The sequence below is a fragment of the Gigantopelta aegis genome, chromosome 11 (genome assembly GCF_016097555.1).
Source record: "Gigantopelta aegis isolate Gae_Host chromosome 11, Gae_host_genome, whole genome shotgun sequence".
NCBI lineage: Eukaryota > Metazoa > Mollusca > Gastropoda > Neomphalida > Peltospiridae > Gigantopelta > Gigantopelta aegis.
The window spans coordinates 17,040,368-17,062,131 of NC_054709.1; the positions used below are offsets into that span (position 1 = coordinate 17,040,368).

The window sequence follows — 21,764 nt, forward strand, 5'->3', positions numbered from 1 at the left end:
TGTTCAAAACTTCCTTGTAAATGCATTTATTTTTAAATGATTGTCACAGCCATTATATTTACCAACTAAACACACAAAAAAATCACTTTAATCATCCAATTTTTTAAAGTGAATATCTGAACCAAAAAACACCTCACACCTAGAATCTATAATGGACCACGATTAATGAATTCTCACCCGTAAGTAAACTGTGTAGTGAGACTAACACAATACTTTTTAAATGAGAAATATTATCAGTAATTATGCCACATCCAGTTTTTCCAGCAAAAATGAAAAGTATTGAGAAAGAGAATTACATCAGACAGATAAATAATAAACAGGGCACACCCTGCCCATAGCCAAATTAGCCAATTGTTAAAAAAATACATTCAAAAGTAGCTCAACATTTGGCTAACAAAATTGTTTTTAAATAATGTTCAACAAAATACTCTCTACATCTAAAAATTGGCTAAAACAAAATTCTTTCCAATGTGGGCACTGAAGAAAGTACAGTGAAACCTGTCTAAACTGGACCCTGAACAAACTGGAATCCTGTCTAAACCAGATCCTGAACAAACAGGAATCCTGTCTAAACCAGATCCTGAACCAGAATCCTGTCTAAACCAGATCCTGAACAAACAGGAATCCTGTCTAAACCAGATCCTGAACCAGATTCCTGTCTAAAACTGATCCTGAACAAACAGGAATCCTGTCTAAACCAGATCTTGAACAAACAGGAACCCCTGTCTAAACCAGATCCTGAACTAGAATCCTCTCTAAAACTGATCCTGAACAAACAGGAATCCTGTCTAAACCAGATCCTGAACCAGAATCCTGTCTAAACCAGATCCTGAATAACAGGAATCCTGTCTAAACCAGATCCTGAACAAACAGGAATCCTGTCTAAACCAGAATCCTCTCTAAAACTGATCCTGAACAAACAGGAATCCTGTCTAAACCAGATCCTGAACCAGAATCCTGTCTAAAACTGATCCTGAACAGGATCCTGTCTAAACCAGATCCCGAACAAACCAGAATCCTGTCTAAACCAGATCCATAACAAACAGGAATCCTGTCTAAACCACATCCCTGTCTAAAACTGATCCTTAACAAAAAGGAATCCTGTCTAAACCAGATCCTGAACAAACAGGAATCCTGTCTAAACCAGATCCTGAACAAACAGGAATCCTGTCTAAACCAGATCCTGAACAAACAGGAATCCTGTCTAAACCAGAATCCTCTCTAAACCAGATCCTGAACAAACAGGAATCCTGTCTAAACCAGAATCCTCTCTAAAACTGATCCTGAACAAACAGGAATCCTGTCTAAACCAGATCCTGAACCAGAATCCTCTCTAAAACTGATCCTGAACAAACAGGAATCCTGAACAAACAGGAATTCTGTCTAAACCAGATCCTGAACAAACAGGAATCCTGTCTAAACCAGACCCTGAACCAGTATCCTGTCTAAAACTGATCCTGAACAAACAGGATCCTGTCTAAACCAGATCCCGAACAAACCAGAATCCTGTCTAAACTAGATCCATAACAAACAGGAATCCTGTCTAAACCACATCCCTGTCTAAAACTGATCCTTAACAAACAGGAATCCTGTCTAAACCAGATCCTGAACAAACAGGAATCCTGTCTAAACCAGATCCTGAACCAGAATCCTGTCTAAACCAGATCCTGAACAAACAGGAATCCTGTCAAAACTGACCAAATTTCATTTTTAATTCTAAAACACAACCCTCTAAATACTCGATCCAGCGTGATCCAGTTTAGACCGGTTTCACTGTAATACAAAACAAGTTTGGTGGAACCTGAAGCATTTCGTTTCCGTAACCGGTAAGGTGTGGTGGTTTCTGGTCTTCTCTGGGATCTTCTTAATGGACTTGTCTCCTCTTGTTGCTTACTCTTCGGTTCAGAAACTGGAAACATACATTTATAATTCTAACAAAAGTTATGTTATCTGTGTTTTAAGTCTATAAGAGGTAGGAACTAGCATGTATCACATTATAACATGTCAATAATCATCATTCCCAACCATCTCAAAATAAAAGGGAGTACGTTTTGTTTAATGACACCACTAGTGCACACTGATTTATTAATCATCGGCTATTGGATATCAACATTATGTAATGTTGACATGTAGTCTTAGAGAGAAAGCCTGCTACCTTTTCCATTAGTAGCAAGAGACTTTTATATGCACCATCCCACAGACAGGATAGCACATACCACAGCCTTTGATATACCAGTCGTGGTGCACCGGCTGGAACAAAAAATAGCCCAAATCGACAGGGATTGATCCCAGACCAACCATACATCAAGCAATTGCTTTACCACTGAGATACGTCCCATCCCCTCATCTACAGTCACACATTACTACATTCAGTCTCACATTACTGACATTCAGTCTCACATTACTGACATTAGTCTCACATTACTGACATTCAGTCTCACATTACTGACATTCAGTCTCACATTACTGACATTAGTCTCACATTACTGACATTCAGTCTCACATTACTGACATTAGTCTCACATTACTGACATTCAATCTCACATTACTGACATTCAATCTCACATTACTGACATTCAATCTCACATTACTGACATTAGTCTCACATTACTGACATTCAGTCTCACATTACTGACATTCATTCTCACATTACTGACATTAGTCTCACATTACTGACATTCATTCTCACATTATTGACATTCAGTGTTACATTACTGACATTCAATCTCACATTATGCCAATTAATGAAACTTGGTCTACCTTATTTTTTAAATTATTTTAAATTTATGCATAGTGTACTGTTACAGAATGAAGTTTATGTACACGTCACCTTGTGATGTTTTCACTTTTTTCCCACTTGCTGTTTTGCTCTTGGAAACACTCTTTGATGGAGTTGTCTCCCTTGTGTGTCTTCGAGTTGGTGTTCTGCATTCATCAGCTGAAAGAAAGAAATGTTTTATTTAACGACGCACTCAACACATTTTATTTACGGTTATATGGTTAAGGACCACACAGATTTTGAGAGGAAACCCGCTGTCGTCACTACATGGGCTACTCCTTCCGATTAGCAGCAAGGGATCTTTTATTTGCGCTTCCCACAGGCAGGATAGCACAAACCATATGGCCTTTGTTAAACCAGTTATGGATCACTGGTCGGTGCAAGTGGTTTACACCTACCCATTGAGCCTTGCAGAACACTCACTCATGGTTTAGAGTCGGTATCTGGATTAAAAATCCCATGCCTCGACTGGGATCCGAACCCAGTACCTACCAGCCTGTAGTCCGATGACCTAACCACTGCGCCACCAAGGCCGGTTTGCATGTAATTATGGTTTTAGGAATCTAAGGTTTTAGGAATATAAGTCTTATGGACAGCTATACAGGAGACAAAATTTTAATTTGTGTGTAAGGAAGAATAATTTTAAACCATACTTGGCCAAAAGTGTTTTGATCTCATACAACAGAAATGTTTTAACTTTAACTATATCGGCTTCTTTCTTATACCTAAGAGAAGGAACATTTTATTTTCTAAATTATGATTAGTGAAATTTTCTAACGAGTCGGTATCTGGATTAAAAAACCCATGCCTCGACTGGGATCCGAACCCAGTACCTACCAGCCTGTAGACAGATGGCCTAACCACAACGTCACCGAGGCCAGTCATCATCAGATGACAAAGATATATGAATAGGTTTTAATTAAAAATCAAACTTATATAATTATGTGAAATCACAGTGTAAATATCTGTGGGTAAAAGCACAATACCATATAAATATTAAAGTATGTAAACTTTGTACAAAATTCAAAATGTTTTACAAACTTTAAAACCAATTCTTGATGGAAGTGCAAAGATTCTAAGATATTTTTTCTGTTACCAAATATATCTTTTCTCGTCAGCTTTAGATAATTACACTCAACCAAAATGTGGCACACTGTAGTTAAACATTACCGGCCTCGGTGGTGTCGTAGTTAAGCCATCAGACATATGGCTGGTAGGTACTGGGTTCGAAGCCCAGTACCGACTCCAACCCAGAGTGAGTTTTAACGACTCAATGGGTAGGTGTAAGACCACTACACCCTCTTCTCTCTCACTAACTACTAACTCACTTTGTGGATAGCTCAGATAGTGAGGTGTCTGCCCAGGACAACGTGCTTGAACCGTACTTGGATATAAGCACAAAGTGAAATGAAATGAATGAAAGAAAGACCCTTCTAGTTCAACTTTCTGGGATATTTATTATTTGGCTTACTGGCCTCGGTGGTGTCGTGGTTAAGCCATAGGACATAAGACTGGTAAATACTTGGTTCGCGGCCCAGTACGTCCCACCTGGAGTGAGTTTTAACAACTCAATGGATAGGTTAAGACCACTACACCCTCTTCTCTCTCACTAACCACTCACTTTGTGGACAGATAGCCCAGATAGCTGAGGTTTGTGTCCAGGACATCATGCTTGAACCGTAATTGGATATAAACACAAAAATAATTGGAAAACAATTGTTTAACCAAATTTTTAAAATGTAGTTCACTGTCAGATGGACCAAGCCACTGGCTATGCAGAGACTTGGCCTGCGACAGACATTCCTGAAACCTTAGTGGTATATGGGCATGTTAAAAATACTCACTCACTATCAGAGTACACTGGCAATGTTTATGTTTAGGAGGATGAGCGCTGAAAGGAATGATGTAGTACATTCTGTTTATTTAGAATAGAAAGACACTTGTAAATGACCTTTCAATGCCATCATGCCCGACTTCTTTGGAGTTTTGAACTTGAAAACGTCACAGCCAAGAAACACACCGTCACCCACGCCGCTAACTGCCAGCGCTGAAAATAATGAGAGAAATCGAAATACGTACATCATGGCATGTATTAAAATTAAAGAAAACTCAAAACTAAATTAGCAGTAATTAAAGTCAAACAGCTTTCTGAACATTTTTCGGAGGTAACCCTTTATCAAACTTACAAATGTGTTGGTTACTGCCATACATAATTTGCTGCTGTACCAGTATATGTTTTTTTCACTACTTGTATACCAGTAAAAACTAATTATATAGTAGATAAGACTGCAAATTGCCCAGGGCTGTGCCTTGTCTAAAAAAACAGGCATCGAAATAAGTTGAGAACAGTTGTTCAGGTTACATGTAAGAAAAGTCGAGAACGGTATTACGTTCTTGACCACTTGTGCAATTGCAAGCAATTATAGTCATTCCGCGTTTAAGCAGCGTCCACTAGATGGAATTTACTTACGGGTTTTGTTTTCTTGTAGAAAATTGCACTGATGTTCGTGCACACTTATGCAATTGCAAAGCAATTTCGTCAATCCTCATTTAAGCAGTGCCCACTAGATAAATTTACTTCCAGATTTCGTTAGTTGTACTGATAACTGAAATTCAATTGTAACTTTCATATAGTTGAGGTTATGAAGTTACCAGGCTATACTTTGTGGTAACATGTAAATGGGTTACCAGACACAATGCTTATTTTGATGCCTGAAAAACGTAGGCGACAGTATAATTTAAGAATTACGCGACAATAACCGAGGGTGTTTTCCTGATTCATGTAAACAAAAGGGGTGATCGTTAACTAAAAAAGGAAGGAAATGTTTTAACAACGCACTCAACATATTTTATTTATGTTTAAATATGGCGTCAGACATATGGTTGATGACCACACAGATACAGAAAAAGGAAACCCACTGTCGCCACCTCATGGGGTACTATTTTCAATTAGCAGCAAAGGATCTTTTATATGCACCATCCCAGACAGGATAGTGTATACCATGGCCTTTCTTACATCAGTTGTGGAGCACTGGCTGGCTGGAACGAGAAATAGCCTGATGGGGCCACCGATGGGGATCGATCCTAAACTGACCACGCATCAAGCAAGTGCTTTACCACTGGACCACTGCCCCCTTTACGTTAGTCGCTAGAGATTCACAGCTCCTACGAAGCTACTCACAACGCTCATGACAACTGTCGATCATGCCCCCCAATTTGTTTTCAGCCTGGATTCCGTCTAATTAGGCAAGGGACGTCACTCTTAGCGTGCATGCGCAATAGGAATGCCAAAGAGGTCTATTTGTTGGATATAGGAAGGAAATATTTTATTTAACGACGCACTCAACACATTTTATTTACGGTTATATGGCGTCAGACATATGGTTAAGGACCACATAGATATATATAGAGAGGAAACCTGCTGTCGCCACTTCATGGGCTACTCTTTTTGATTAGCAGCAAGGTATCTTTTATATGCACCATCCCACATACAGGGTAGTACATATCATGACCTTTGTATACACCAGTCGTGGTGCACTGGCTGGAATGAGAAGTAGCCCAATGGGCCCACCGACGGGCATTGATCCCAGACCGAGTGAGAGCTTTATCACTGGACTAGGTCCTGCCCCTTGTTGGATACATCGCTTTTTGTCATATTACCAATAATAATTTTACCATTTATTACATATAAACGACAAGGTACAATGACAAACAAGGTAGGACACTGTGGTATTTTTCTTGCTTTTGATAATATCACGACGGTAAGTAAGGAGAGCAACCACAGCACCTGAAAGCCATTGTCGTAAATTTCAAACCCTGCCATAACGAACCTTCCGACTGCCCCATCACTGGATCATCTTCATCGCTGCTGTCCTCAACAACATCGCCTTTCTTCGACTTGGGTGAACAGGTCTTTGTCGAATATGTGAGTGTTTCTCGGTAATGTCGAGCTAAAAAAGAAAATAGCCAGGTTATTATACAGCCAGGTTATTATACAGCCAGGTTATTATATAGCCAGGTTATTATACAGCCAATTTATTATATAGGTTATTATAGAGCCAGGTTATTATAGAGCCAGGTTATTACACAGCCAGGTTATTATACAGCCAGTTTATTAATATATATTATTATACAGGTTATTATATAGCCAGGTTATTATACAGCCAGGTTATTATATAGCCAGGTTATTATATAGGTTATTATAGAGCCAGGTTATTATAGAGCCAGGTTATTATACAGCCAGTTTATTATATAGGTTATTATAGAGCCAGGTTATTATACAGCCAGTTTATTAAATAGGTTATTATAGAGCCAGGTTATTATATAGCCAGGTTATTATACAGCCAGTTTATTATATAGGTTATTATATAGCCAGGTTATTATACAGCCAGGTTATTATACAGCCAGTTTATTATATAGGTTATTATAGAGCCAGGTTATTATACAGCCAGTTTATTATATAGGTTATTATAGAGCCAGGTTATTATAGAGCCAGGTTATTATATAGCCAGGTTATTATACAGCCAGGTTATTATATAGCCAGGTTATTATATAGGTTATTATAGAGCCAGGTTATTATAGAGCCAGGTTATTATATAGGTTATTATAGAGCCAGGTTATTATAGAGCCAGGTTATTATATAGCCAGGTTATTATACAGCCAGGTTATTATATAGCCAGGTTATTATATAGGTTATTATAGAGCCAGGTTATTATACAGCCAGTTTATTATATAGGTTATTATACAGCCAGGTTATTATATAGGTTATTATACAGCCAGGTTATTATACAGCCAGGTTATTATACAGCCAGGTTATTATATAGCCAGGTTATTATACAGCCAGGTTATTATATAGCCAGGTTATTATATAGGTTATTATATAGCCAGGTTATTATACAGCCAGGTTATTATACAGCCAGTTTATTATATAGGTTATTATATAGCCAGGTTATTATACAGCCAGGTTATTATACAGCCAGTTTATTATATAGGTTATTATATAGCCAGGTTATTATACAGCCAGGTTATTATACAGCCAGTTTATTATATAGGTTATTATATAGCCAGGTTATTATACAGCCAGGTTATTATACAGCCAGTTTATTATATAGGTTATTATAGAGCCAGGTTATTATACAGCCAGTTTATTATATAGGTTATTATAGAGCCAGGTTATTATAGAGCCAGGTTATTATAGAGCCAGGTTATTATAGAGCCAGGTTATTATAGAGCCAGGTTATTATATAGCCAGGTTATTATATAGCCAGGTTATTATAGAGCCAGGTTATTATATAGCCAGGTTATTATATAGGTTATTATAGAGCCAGGTTATTATATAGGTTATTATAGAGCCAGGTTATTATACAGCCAGTTTATTATATAGGTTATTATAGAGCCAGGTTATTATACAGCCAATTTATTATAAAGGTTATTATACAGCCAGGTTATTATACAGCCAGGTTATTACATAGGTTATTATACAGCCAGGTTATTATATAGGTTATTATACAGCCAGGTTATTATACAGCCAGGTTATTATACAGCCAGGTTATTATATAGCCAGGTTATTATACAGCCAGGTTATTATATAGGTTATTATACAGCCAGGTTATTATATAGCCAGGTTATTATACAGCCAGGTTATTATACAGCCAGGTTATTATATAGGTTATTATACAGCCAGGTTATTATATAGGTTATTAATATATTATACAGCCAGGTTATTATATAGGTTATTATATAGCCAGGTTGTTATACAGCCAGGTTATTATACAGCCAGGTTGTTATACAGCCAGGTTGTTATACAGCCAGGTTGTTATATAGGTTATTATACAGCCAGGTTATTATACAGCCAGGTTATTATACAGTCAGGTTATTATATAGGTTATTATACAACCAGGTTATTATACAGCCAGGTTATTATACAGCCAGGTTATTATACAGCCAGGTTATTATATAGGTTATTATACAGTCAGGTTATTATATAGGTTATTAATATATTATACAGCCAGGTTATTATATAGGTTATTATATAGCCAGGTTGTTATACAGCCAGGTTGTTATACAGCCAGGTTGTTATACAGCCAGGTTGTTATATAGCCAGGTTGTTATATAGGTTATTATACAGCCAGGTTATTATACAGCCAGGTTATTATATATGTTAGTATACAGCCAGGCTATTTTATAGGTTATTATACAGCCAGGTTATTATATAGGTTATTATACAGCCAGGTTATTATGTATATAATATATCTAGGTTGTTATATTTATAACTGAAATCAGGGAGTATTTTGTTTTCAAAAACTTGATTAGAGATATTTCTAATCAACTGAAAATTGACTAGCAATTACTGTTTAAAGTTATAAAATTGTGTAGCGATCTCTGAAATTTGCGTAGTGAATTATGACACTGAACAAAATGTTCCCTGGATATTATATATTTATAGCCAGGTTGTTATAGAACTTCATTTATAACAAAAACTGTTATAGGAACTTCATCGTTGAAATGAAGCAGGGCTCAAAATAGAGGTCGGCAAAAAGCATTCCTTATATTAGACCTTGAAGGCAAAACAGAAATTTACCTGCCACCAGGTATCTAAGAATTGAAAATCTGCCTGACCCAATTTTCTTTTTGTGTCACCCATAATATCCAAGTAAATGGTGCTCCAAATTTTACACAAACAAAAAAATAGTTTATGCAATTATAATTAGATTTCTGAAGGGAACACGCGAATTAAACGATTCTATTTTCTATGCACAATTGTCAGAGGCCTGATTGCCCATCCCACCAAAATTGCAGGTCATTTTTTAAAAGAAAAAAAAGAAAGAGTAAAGTTGGTTTAGTTTAATGACACCACTAGAGCACATCGACTAATTAATCATTGGCTATTGGATGTCAAACATATGGTTATTTTGACAGTCATAGTGACATAGAGGAAACCTGCTACCATTTTTCATTAGTAGCAAGGGATCTTTTATATACACCATCCCACACAGGATAGCACATACCACAGCCTTTAATATACCAGTTGTGGTGCACTGGCTGGAATGAGAAATAACCCAATGGGCCCACAAACAAGGATCGATCCCAGACTGACCGTGCATCAGGCGAGCACTTTACCACTGGGCTACGTCCCGCCCCTTTTAAAAAGACAAATGCATGCACAATTACCTCATCTGCAATTTACACATGTAGTTTGTGATTCTGTTACATTTTAATTCCATAATGCTCTAAAATACATCTCTGATATCCTACTTCTTCACTTACATCATCAGTGTTTCTGCTAGAAATTGTTTTGGATATGGCGTTATAGAACTGAATCCAACCACAATTGGGGGAACCCCCTTAGAAAGAAAATGGGTTACGTTTAGGGTTAGGATTAAGAAAATCACACAGTAATGATAAGAGTAATTCAATTTGTCAAAAGGTTAACTTAAAACAAAAATTTGCAAAAATATTTGGGTATGGTGCCATTACTGTTTTACCCTCTGGCAGAAACCACATCTACTATGTTTCCCTCATCCCATACTTTTTCCTTTGGCCTGCTATTTTTAAATAACAGCTAGTCATAGTTTACTTCCTATTCCAAGACCTCTGATGAGCTTTTTTTTCAAATACTGATAATACACTTAATGATATATAATAAAAAAAAAGCGTGTATATAATAGAAGTCTGGGTTTCTGCCAGAGGGTAAAATGGGTATGACGTCATACTCAAATGTTTTTGCAGATTATTATTATTATTTTTTTTTTTTAAGTTAACCTTTTCATAAAATGAATTACTCTTAACATTACCGTACATGTATATGATTTTGTTAACCCTAAATTTAACCCATTTTGTTTCTGGGAGAGGCCTCGATCCCATACACCCTCCCCTATTGACTGTGGTTGCATTCAGTTCCATAACGCCATACCCCAAAAAAACATTTCTGGCAGAAACAATGGCAGTTGTAACAGGCCTCTGAAAATTGTGAGACCGATAATTTCGTTCATGCGTCGCTCGCGTAAGTTTAGTTTTAGTAACCTGATTTTCTTTCACGCATTGAAATTCATGACATCATTTACAAGTTCATGATGAGTTACATAAAAATTAAATGGGTTACCTGAATTTGTTTTTGTAACCCATAAATGGATTAAGCATATTTTCAATTCTCAGAGGCCTGTTGTACATAACTTAAGTGACGCTGTGCAGCGTTCAAGATTAAAAAATTTGGGCAGTATCCCAGTTGGATACTAACATTTCAAAGTCTGCTATCCCACCTGAAAATTTAGGGGTTATAGCGAAAACAGAACCGTGCCAAAACGGCCCCAGACGAAAACGGAACCAAACTGGACAAAACGGAACCTGTGTTGGCTAAAACGGTACCAAAATCTGTGGACAAAACGGAACCTGCGTTGGCTAAAACGGCACCAAAATCGATGGCGAAAACGGCACCGAAATCAAAACCTATTTATCTCGCATTTCCAATGAGAAAACAATATATGCTATTATAACATGATTGCTCATAGTTAATTTTTATGTGAATTAAATAAATGAAATTGTTTATATACATGAGTGTTGTTATTTTTGGGCTACATAGTAAGGGCCTCGATTAGTGATGTCAAGCATCATCTTAGCACGTGCTCAAGCTAAAAATAACAGTTGTACTGAAGGCACTAATTTACTCTTTTACCTTTTTAAACACAGCAACAACTAACAGATCTCATGAAGGAAGTCAGACGTAATAAAGTAAAATGATGTTTATTTATTTACAAAACAAGCAATCGATTGTTGTGTACTTAACCAAGCAAGCCCGGCAAGGCTGTGCAGTGAACATGGTGAGCTTTGATGTTTTGTCGACCGGCTTTATTCGGCAATAAACCTAAGTCATGATTTTTCATTTCTCTCTCTCTCTCTCTCTCTCTATTATGTGTGGTTCCGTTTTAGCCACAATCGGTTCCGTTTTGGTAGTGGTTCCGTTTTAGCCTGATCCCAAATTTAGTATCCCATATAAATGAAATTCATAAATAACATCGTAACAAACTTGGATGACACTGTTACTTAACTTCACCAGTAAATGATGACTTTCATTGTTTCAGCGAAAAATAAAAATGTAGGATTAAAAAACCCACAACATAATAGGGATACTGGGTTATTGAAGTCTGGTATCCAAAATTAAATTCTGGTATCCCCGGGATATCGGGATACTGTTAATCTCGAACACTGCTGTGTCATGATGGTACGCAGCTAACGAGCTATGATAATGAATCATTGTTAGGTGCTTTGAGTAAGTAACATATCGGAGATCTTGGCCCATGTTTCTTAAGCACTATGATATCACAAAACAGTCATGGGCTATGCCATGTTTTAGTGACATCAAAGTCTACAATGTAGCCAGAGTACTTTGCTGTTTGAGAGCTAGAAGGACATCTGTATCATGTATGGGTATGATCGCTCTCTACCGTCAGAAATATCTCTACAACAAAAACACGGAATGGTCGACTACTACAGTAAGTTGTAACCACACAGTAGACAGATTCCCACTTCGACAATAAAACTATCCTAACCATTGAAAGGGGGTACGGGTCGAACTAATGCCCAATTGGCAAATTAATCGGTTCGGGTTGTAGTAAATTAGTGTGGGAAATAAATGGAGTGTGGCCCAGTCACCCCAGTGCTGAGTGTGGGAGGACTGTTCTGCCAGTCAACGTGCCGGTATAAAATTAAAGAACGCATAACGACTGGCACAGAAAACAATATCTTCTACTAACCATGTGTTTTACTTTCTTGCGAAATAATGTGTTTGACAACATCGTCATCGCCAGCAAATGTCACAGATACAGAAGAACTTTTCCGTGCCGAACGCATTTCAATCAAAAATGGCGGGGATTTTCTGAACTCTTGTTTTTCGAAGTTAGGTTTTGCCCAGAAAAAAAGGTCAGTGCTGAAACGCGGACTTGCATAGACAAAGGCGAAAAACTCGAACTTTTAGTTGCAAATGAAAACTTCACATTTTTATTCATTAAATATATCAGTTTCAACATTTTAAATTATAGCAACACTTGCATGAGGTGTGATTGGTTGTAGGTTCCATTACCGTTCATGGACATGGCAATAAGAAAAATGGCAGGTATTTTCTGAATTCTTGTACTAAGGCCATGATATGTACTGTCCTGTACTCCTTGCTGCAGATATGGTGGCAGAAGGTTCTTTTTCTCTGTCTGTTTTGCCCTTTTTCTTGTGACCAAGTGCCATAATAACCATGATGGACACCAAAGAGGCAAATAGTCATAGTTTAAAATATATGGGCATCCAGGGCAACACATACATTATGATGCTAATAGTAAATGAAATTTGGTCTATAATACTAAGTGTTCCCTTATTTTTGCACTGTCAGTATATTTAAATGTAAAATAATACACAACAAAAAAGTAACAGCACAAATATTTATTCATTGTATAAATAAAATTAGCCATATATAGTTTTGACAAAATTTGATACATGTATATAACAAGAAATCTTCTCTTTTTTTTTCCTTTTTTTTGTAAAGATATGCAACAAAACAAAATTCTATTTTAGTCTTTCACATAAGGTATTGGACACAAACTGGTTTGATTTAAGCAAAACCTCTTTCCGGGTCTTTAAAAATTGTGATAATAATCATTTCAATTCATGCATCACTCACAGAAGTGCAATTTGGTGTAAACCATTTTTCGTGTTGTATTAACTTTAGGACATCATTTATATGGACATGACAATTTACACAAAGGCTGTGCTTATTTCATTGGGTCCACTAGGTCATCACTGTGGAGCAGCCAAAGAGATGTCTTTAATTTGATATCACATTATGTTGGATACCGATGTATGATACCAAAAATATCACACAGTGTTTTCTTCAACAGGTGTGTAATTAAAAGAGGTAATGCTCAAACAGAGATGTTTGGATACCTTGCATTCATGAATAAAACTGATTTATCACAATGATATATCACAGCAATATCAACAAGCAATGGAATCTCTTGGTCCCTTAATCTATGTATACACATAGGTCTACTCAGTGTGTACACTAGTTAATATACTATATACTATATAACATTCTATCTCAATGAGCAACAATGAAAAAAACCCCAGAAGGAATGATTGAAAGAATATAATTATATATAAACAAATTGACAGGGTATAATACAGACTGATATGAATAAAGGTGGTGAGGTACGGATCTTTTGCCCCTATGAGTTCCATGAATCATGCTTCCTGCTGTTTATTATACAAATAGTAAACTATATTCCCAATGGCAGGGTAAGCTTGATTTCCAACAGACATACCTATACAAATGAAAAAGTTCCCTTTTTGTTGTAGTATTCAGGTACATGTAAACAAAACGGGAACTTTTTCATTTCTATTTCAACTCCATGCAGTTGTTTTCAGATAGATATGGCTTTGAACCCCCACCATCAATCACACATTAATAAAAGAAAAGAAAAGAAAAGAAAGGGAACAAAATAATAATAATAATAATAATTATAATAATAATAATAATAATAATAATAATAATAATACATGTAATAATAATAATAATCATAAAAAAAAAAAATATTTAAAAAAATAAGTAAATAAAAAATAAATAAATAAATAAATAAATAAAATAAAATAAAAATAATATTTTAAAAATCCCCAAAATTAAAAATATTAAATGGATTTTCTGGAAAAATTCTACAGTATGCTTGTATCACTAATATCACATAACTAACCTTGGGTATACATATGTACAGTACCTAGTTTTATCTTACCATATTAATACTATAGTACAGCAGATAACATTTACATACATGTATGGTATATATAACTGTATATAACATGTTACATCAATTACATCAATCAATCAAGTTTTGTTGTATTCACAATCAATAAAAAGCTACAGTAACACTGAAAAGGTACATGTAGATCGGCATATTACAAAAATACAGTTCAGTGCCATTAAAACAATCAACAGGTAACCTGAATTGTAATAAATCAATATGGTTAAAAATGGACGGATGGTTTTCAAAACTTGGGAAAACATTTGTATGTAAATAACAACAAAACATGTTGAGGCGAAACTGACAGTTAATTACTTAACAGCCTGTAATTTGACATTTTTCTTACAACTTATAATATACATATACAATGTATTATAAATAATATACAGTGTATTATAAATAATATACAGTGTATTATAAATAATATACAGTGTATTATAAATAATATACAGTGTATTATAAATAATATACAGTGTATTATAAATAATACACTGCACTCTGTCATCCACCCATATATGAAAAACAAGTGATTGTCAAAAATAGGTCATATAATATATTGTACATGTGTATGCTTTGTATTGACGTGTCATATTTATAGAAGAATTATGGTACATCTTTATAAAAAAATTCAAAATTAAAGTTTAATGTGTGAAAACAAAATCTAAGCATTTTAAAACATTTCTCAAAAGATAGAAATTCTCAGCAATAGATAATGTAGGTACAAATTTGTAAAAACTACTGGTACTAATTAATATATGAACACACATTTACATTTCACAACTAACATGAACACAATTTAACATACATTGTATACCTTATTTACAAAATGTACATGTTTTACATGAGAACTATTTTTGTTGAAAATACACAAAATGTATGCATCATTGCATATTCTGCTTCTTAAGTACATGTATAGTCTGTCTATGTGTGTGTGTGTTTGTGTGTGTGTGTGTGTGTGTGTGTATGTATGTATGTATGTGTATGTATGTATGTGTATGTATGTGTGTGTATGTATGTGTGTGTGTCTGTCTGTCTGTGTGTGTATATGTGTGTGTGTGTGTGTTTGTGTTTGTACATGTGCGTGTGCTCAATATGGTTATGTCCAGTGTAAACTGAATCATTTTTCTACAGAACAAACTGTAATATTTGTTATTTCTTGAAAAAAATACCTGGCTACTGTGGACCTTTGAATCGTCAACTTCGCTTGTTCCAATTGCTAATGACGTCACTTTCTAATGACGTCATTAGCTTTCCGGGTGTTATTTTCATTTGATCCCGGAAAAAGAATGTAATTAACCAATCACAATACAGAACACACTCGTCATCAGTTTACAATGTTTGCTAAACAAAATTCAGACTGAAATATTCCTAACAGGAAAATAAATATCCCTACCAAAAGACGCAAAATCTCCAGTATCTCAAGCTATTCAATTCAAACAGGACACACAAACACCAAAAAATAAATTCAATAAAAAGATTACGTAAAACAACTGGACTTTAATGATTCTAATATTGTTGCAAGACAAGATCACATTTTAAAACAAATTTGAGTCACAGGACACAATATTTTACACAAATCATCAGTCTGTTCATATGTAGTTATGCAACTGCCAATACACATTCTGAATTAAAAGTTCCAAGGAGATACATTGATATTTTTAAAGGCATACTGTCACAGATTTAAGGACCTTATTTCTCTAAAAATGAATAATAAATATAAATTACATTAATTTTTACAGACCAAATCTAGCTATTGCATCACTTTAACTACACCATGATGGAGTGAAATCCATGTCAACCCTCTCAGCAATGTTAGTTTTTGAATTATGGACCATTGCCATAATTCAGTTATTTTTACAAAATATCATTAATAAGTGGAGTATGGTGGTTACGTAGATGGTTGATTAAAGTACATTTAGGGACAGATCCAATAGATATATTTTTAAGTAACATTTTGTTAGGCCATTTAATAGGTCATTGGTCAGTGACAATATACCTTTAACAAAAAAATGTATTTTTTAAAATTTACAAACCTTTCCTTTTTCTTCAGTTTATTATTCAGACATGTCATTTTGTTAAAAAAAAAAAAAATGGCAACATTTGTGTAACATTAAAACTGCACAGGTTGTACACTGAGGTAACAGGTAAGAAAAGCAATTAGAACCTGTCACATGAGACAGGTAAAAAATGTAGAACATTTTGACCTCTGAAATATAATATTCAAATAAACAATTTACTCTATAAATTGATATGCAATTAAGTGGTTTTGACTGTACTAACAATTGAAGGTAACAGAAGGATCTGAATTACTCTATAAATTGATATGCAATTAAGTGGTTTTGACTGTACTGACAACTGAAGGTAATATATCTGAATTACTCTATACATTGATATGCAATTAAGTGGTTTTGACTGTACTAACAACTGAAGGTAATATATCTGAATTACTCTATACATTGATATGCAATTAAGTGGTTTTGACTGTACTAACAACTGAAGGTAATGTATCTGAATTACTCTATACATTGATATGCAATTAAGCGGTTTTGACTGTACTAACAATTGAAGGTAACAGAAAGATCTGAATTACTCTATAAATTGATATGCAATTAAATGGTTTTCGCTGTACTAACAATTACTGAAGGTAATGGAAAGATATGAATTACTTTATAAATTGATATGCAATTAAGTGGTTTTGACTGTACTAACAATTGAAGGTAATGGCAATATCGGGCGATGGAGCTAATGGGATGGTTAGTGAGTGGTTTAATGTGTATTTACAATATCACAGCCTTGCTTCGACAAGCTCGGGGAGACCACACCTCAACAGGTTATTGGTCAAAATGGCAGTGTTTATTACTCTCTCTCTAACATACAGGCTGATCACATTTAGATTCTAGTGAAAAAGAGTAACGAAATGATTATAGAATACCGGCTTCAGTGGTGTCGTGGTTAAGCCATCGTACATAAGGCTGGTAGGTACAGGGTTTGCAGCTCGGTACTGGCTCCCACCCAGAGCCAGTTTTAATGACTCAATGGGTAGGTGTAAGACCTCTACACACTCTTCTCTCTCACTAACCACAACTGGCCTTGGTGGTGTCGTGTTTAAGCCATTGGAAATAAGGCTGGTAGGTACAGGGCTCGCCACCCGGTATCGGCTCCCATCCAGAGCCAGTTTTAATGACTCAAGTGGTAGGCGTAAGACAACTATACAGAAAACAACATTAGATATTAATTAATTGACCAGCCAATACAAGACTTTAAAGTATTAGAATCAGGAAATAAAATTGCTAGAATAAAACAATAAACTCGAGCATTTACATTCTGTTTTTGTAAGATTGTGAAAGCCACATTTTTGGTGAAATTCTGTATCATTTGGCAACATACAAATCAGATCATGATTACCGTGTAATTAATTCCACTGTAATTAAATGAGAGGATCAGTTTATGCTCAAAGCAGAGCTGGTTTAAGGATCCACGTGCTACATGTGCTACTAGGATAAACCGTCTCTGTCTCAAAGTACATACAGTTACCTTTTATTTATTTATATTTATCAATTTGCAATGGGAAGTCAATTATTAATGATCATACTACAAATACTTAAAGGTACCTAGTTGGTCTGTGTAAAATAGTTTAAAGCTTTTTTATGGTTACTTACAAGTATTTATGAAATTATTTATCTTGGTAAATTTAATGTGTTTTTGAATGATCTGGTGTTTGTATGTCAAACAAAAATGGCAGGTATCTCAGAAACTATTATCAGTGACTTTAATGGTACATACATGAATATTAATTTTTAATTTGGCCATGTTGGTAAAAATGGAAATACATGTTGTTGATGGGTTTTTTTTTTTTTTTTTGGGGGGGGGGGATAGTTGGGTTTTTTGGGGGTGGGGTTGTACAAAAATGTGATCAGCCTGTAGACATTTTATACATATCACTCCAAAAACAAACAGCTATATGATAAACTACATAATCATTGTTAGCATTTCTAATATATAACTAATCAGTATAAAATTCAATAATGGTGTCTTTCCACAGTACTGAAAAATATTGAATTTAAAAAAAAAAAAAGGAACAGTATTTACTACATTTACTGCATTACAAATTATCTGTTCACAAAATCTATATTTCATATTTATAAATGTTTTAATTTATTTACTTTTTATTTCTTTTCACAATTGGCCTCTCAAATTAGCCTGTAATATATATCCATAATTGTAATTGAAATAAAAATTATTTTGTTATTTATTTATTAATTTAAAATTAATGTTTAACACATACACACATGTATTGTTTCATTAAATAAAAAATAAAAATAAAACCAAACAAATAAAAAACCAGCTATTTTTAAAGTTACTGCAAATAATACTGGGCGAAAATAAAGCTAAAAATAAACAATTTACATGTATAATTTAACATATTTTAATTAAATTGTTAGCTGTTAGTACTTGTACAAATAAATATAAGACATTTTAAAAAATAAATATATAAAAACAAACAAGTGTTAGTAACTACCACACGAAAACCTGTGCCATCTTATATTTACACACATTTCAGTCCTATAGACTAAACTGCCAGGAAATTGATAATTATAGAAAGCAATTATTTTAACCCAGGGCTTGATATTATCTTTCAACATCAATTTGTTCTGTATAGGACCATTAAGCATCTCTTTGTTTTTACTCCCTCTATCTGAATTCAGTGGTGGATCCGGAAAATCCATTTAGGGGGACCCCAAATGACCTGAGATGGAATGTCAATGGAACTTTGGGGGAGGTTTGAAGGGGATTGCAAAAAAACCCAGAGAAAATTAATATATAATAAAATTATAACTGTCGCAAAATTTAGGAGGGAGCGCGGGCCCATGACCCCCCACTAGATCCACCTCTGGAATTGTATCCATTGTTTTTACTTCTTCTATCTGAATTCAGTGGCAGGTCCAGAAAATCCATTTAGGGGGTCCCCAAATGACATGCGATGGAATGCCAATAGAACTTTGGGGGAGGTTTGGAGGGGATCGTAAAAAAATGAAAATTAATATACAATAAAATTATAACTGTCGAAAAATTTAGGTGGGGGAGGGGGCGGGCCCTTGGGGCCCCCCTAGATCCACCTCTGGAATTGTATCCATTAAAAGAGTTATGTAATATTAATGTTTTATCTTATTGGGCAGGAGAACATCTACTCCGTTAAAACAAAACTGTGGAATTTTCACTAGACTAGCTTGTTTGGTCGAACTATTTTCTAAGTCTGTTCGGGTATGGTACTCATCAAATTCACCAGCTGCAAATTTTAATATAATTTAGTGAAATAATTTCATGTGGTTATCAATATTTTGTTGGAAACTAACTGGGTTTCTGCACATTTTGAAATTTAATAGATAATTTGGCAGAACCCAGAACACTTGTCCCTAACAAATGGACAATATTAACACTTAACATATAATAGAGCTATGAACCTTTTTTAAAAATAGATTAAATAATATTATTACCGTACAAGCCAATGTCTTACATCTGGGTAATAAAAAGATATTAAAGGGACAGTCCTGAGTTTGCAACCATTGTGAAATGTTTCTGACCAATAGAACCTTTTTGATGATGTAACATACAAATTAAATACATTTTCTTATTTAGAATATCAGTGTCTGTATTTACAAGGTGTTTGTTGTGGTCCTAATGCTTGTAGTAGCCCAGACCAGATTTTACCTCCCAATAATTTTGTATGTACGAAACAATATCTATCACAAATAAAAGTAAAAACTAAGTGCTACAAACAGTAGTATACGACTGTAAACATATTCGATATGCAGACACTGGTATTCTAAACAAGAAAATGTATTTAGTATGGAATAGTAGTCGCCAACAAGGCTCTGATGTCAAAAACATCTTATAATGGCTGCAAACTCAGGACCGTCCCTTTAATTAGTAACATCTTACAATGGCTGCAAACTCAGGACTGCCCCTTTAATTAGTAACATCTTACAATGGCTGCAAAGTCAGGACCATCCCTTTAATTAGTAACATCTTACAATGGCTGCAAACTCAGGACCGTCCCTTTAATTAGTAGCATTTATAGTGGCTGCAAACTCAGGACCGCCCCTTTAATTAGTAACATTTATAGTGGCTGCAAACTCAGGACCGCCCCTTTAATTAGTAACATCTTACAATGGCTGCAAACTCAGGACCATCCCTTTAATTAGTAACATCTTACAATGGCTGCAAACTCAGGACCATCCCTTTAATTAGTAACATCTTACAGTGGCTGCAAAGTCAGGATCGTGCCTTTAATTAGTAACATCTTACAATGGCTGCAAACTCAGGACCGTCCCTTTAAAAATATAATGTTTAATATTATATTTTTTTAATCACCATGTACACTGGGCTGATTCAAAATATAACTACAGGTGAGAAAATCTAAATAAATGTTTCAGAATTTCAAGTCTGGCAGATTAGGAAATTATCAAGACATTCAAGAGGAAGCACTTTCCTTGATGTGGGAGGTGGTGGGGGGTTAGTATCTATGACTACCAACTACCTTAACTACATGAACTGCAAACCATGAAGATAATGAATTATGCAAGAAAAAGGGAATTTTACTATTTTAATTTTTGAAGTAAGTTTTATTTTTATGATATACATGCATGCCTATAATACAGATGTTTTCGGGGTTTTTTACCAGGTGATATTCATGTTAGGGAATATTAAGTACATATAATCATTCCTGGATTTTTAGGGGCGAGACATATAGTCCAGTGGTAAAGCGCTCACTTGTACACGGTCGGTTTGTGATTGATCCGTTAGTGGGCCCATTGGGCTATTTCTTGCTCCAACCAGTGCATCACGACTGGTATATGAAAGGTATTGCGGGAGGAAACCCACTGTCTCCACTTTATGGGCTACTGTTTTTTTATTAGCAGCAAGGGATCTTTTATATGCACCATCCCACAGACAGGATAACACATACCATGGCCTTTGATATACCAGTCGTGGTGCACTGGCTGGGGCAAGAAATAACCCAATGGGCCCCCTGACGGGGATTTTCTAATGAATTAAAAATTGATTAGCAACTATCTTTCAATGTTTTACTATTGTGTAGGAATCTCTGAAAACATGCATAGCAAATTAAGATGTGATACTGAACAAAATGTTCCTTGCTAAATTAAAAATATCGTAAAATAACAAAAATCCCTTCAGTGATCTGAAAT

The 21,764-nt window shown here is 35.0% G+C and overlaps 1 protein-coding gene across 2 annotated transcripts in view; it reads right to left on the reverse strand.

The window, feature by feature from the left end:
• Nucleotides 1–12,641, reverse strand: part of LOC121385403 (origin recognition complex subunit 2-like) — a 36,464-nt gene extending 23,823 nt beyond the window's left edge. For both annotated transcript variants that reach the window (XM_041516073.1, XM_041516072.1), the window contains exons 1-5: nucleotides 12,529–12,641; nucleotides 6,610–6,729; nucleotides 4,731–4,826; nucleotides 2,831–2,938; nucleotides 1,802–1,909 (exon numbers count right to left, since the gene is read on the reverse strand). In XM_041516073.1, the coding sequence (XP_041372007.1) occupies nucleotides 1,802–1,909; nucleotides 2,831–2,938; nucleotides 4,731–4,826; nucleotides 6,610–6,729; nucleotides 12,529–12,625 (529 nt within the window). In that variant the 5' untranslated portion in view covers nucleotides 12,626–12,641. The remainder of the gene's footprint in view (nucleotides 1–1,801; nucleotides 1,910–2,830; nucleotides 2,939–4,730; nucleotides 4,827–6,609; nucleotides 6,730–12,528) is intronic.
• Between the last annotated feature and the right edge of the window lie 9,123 nt (nucleotides 12,642–21,764).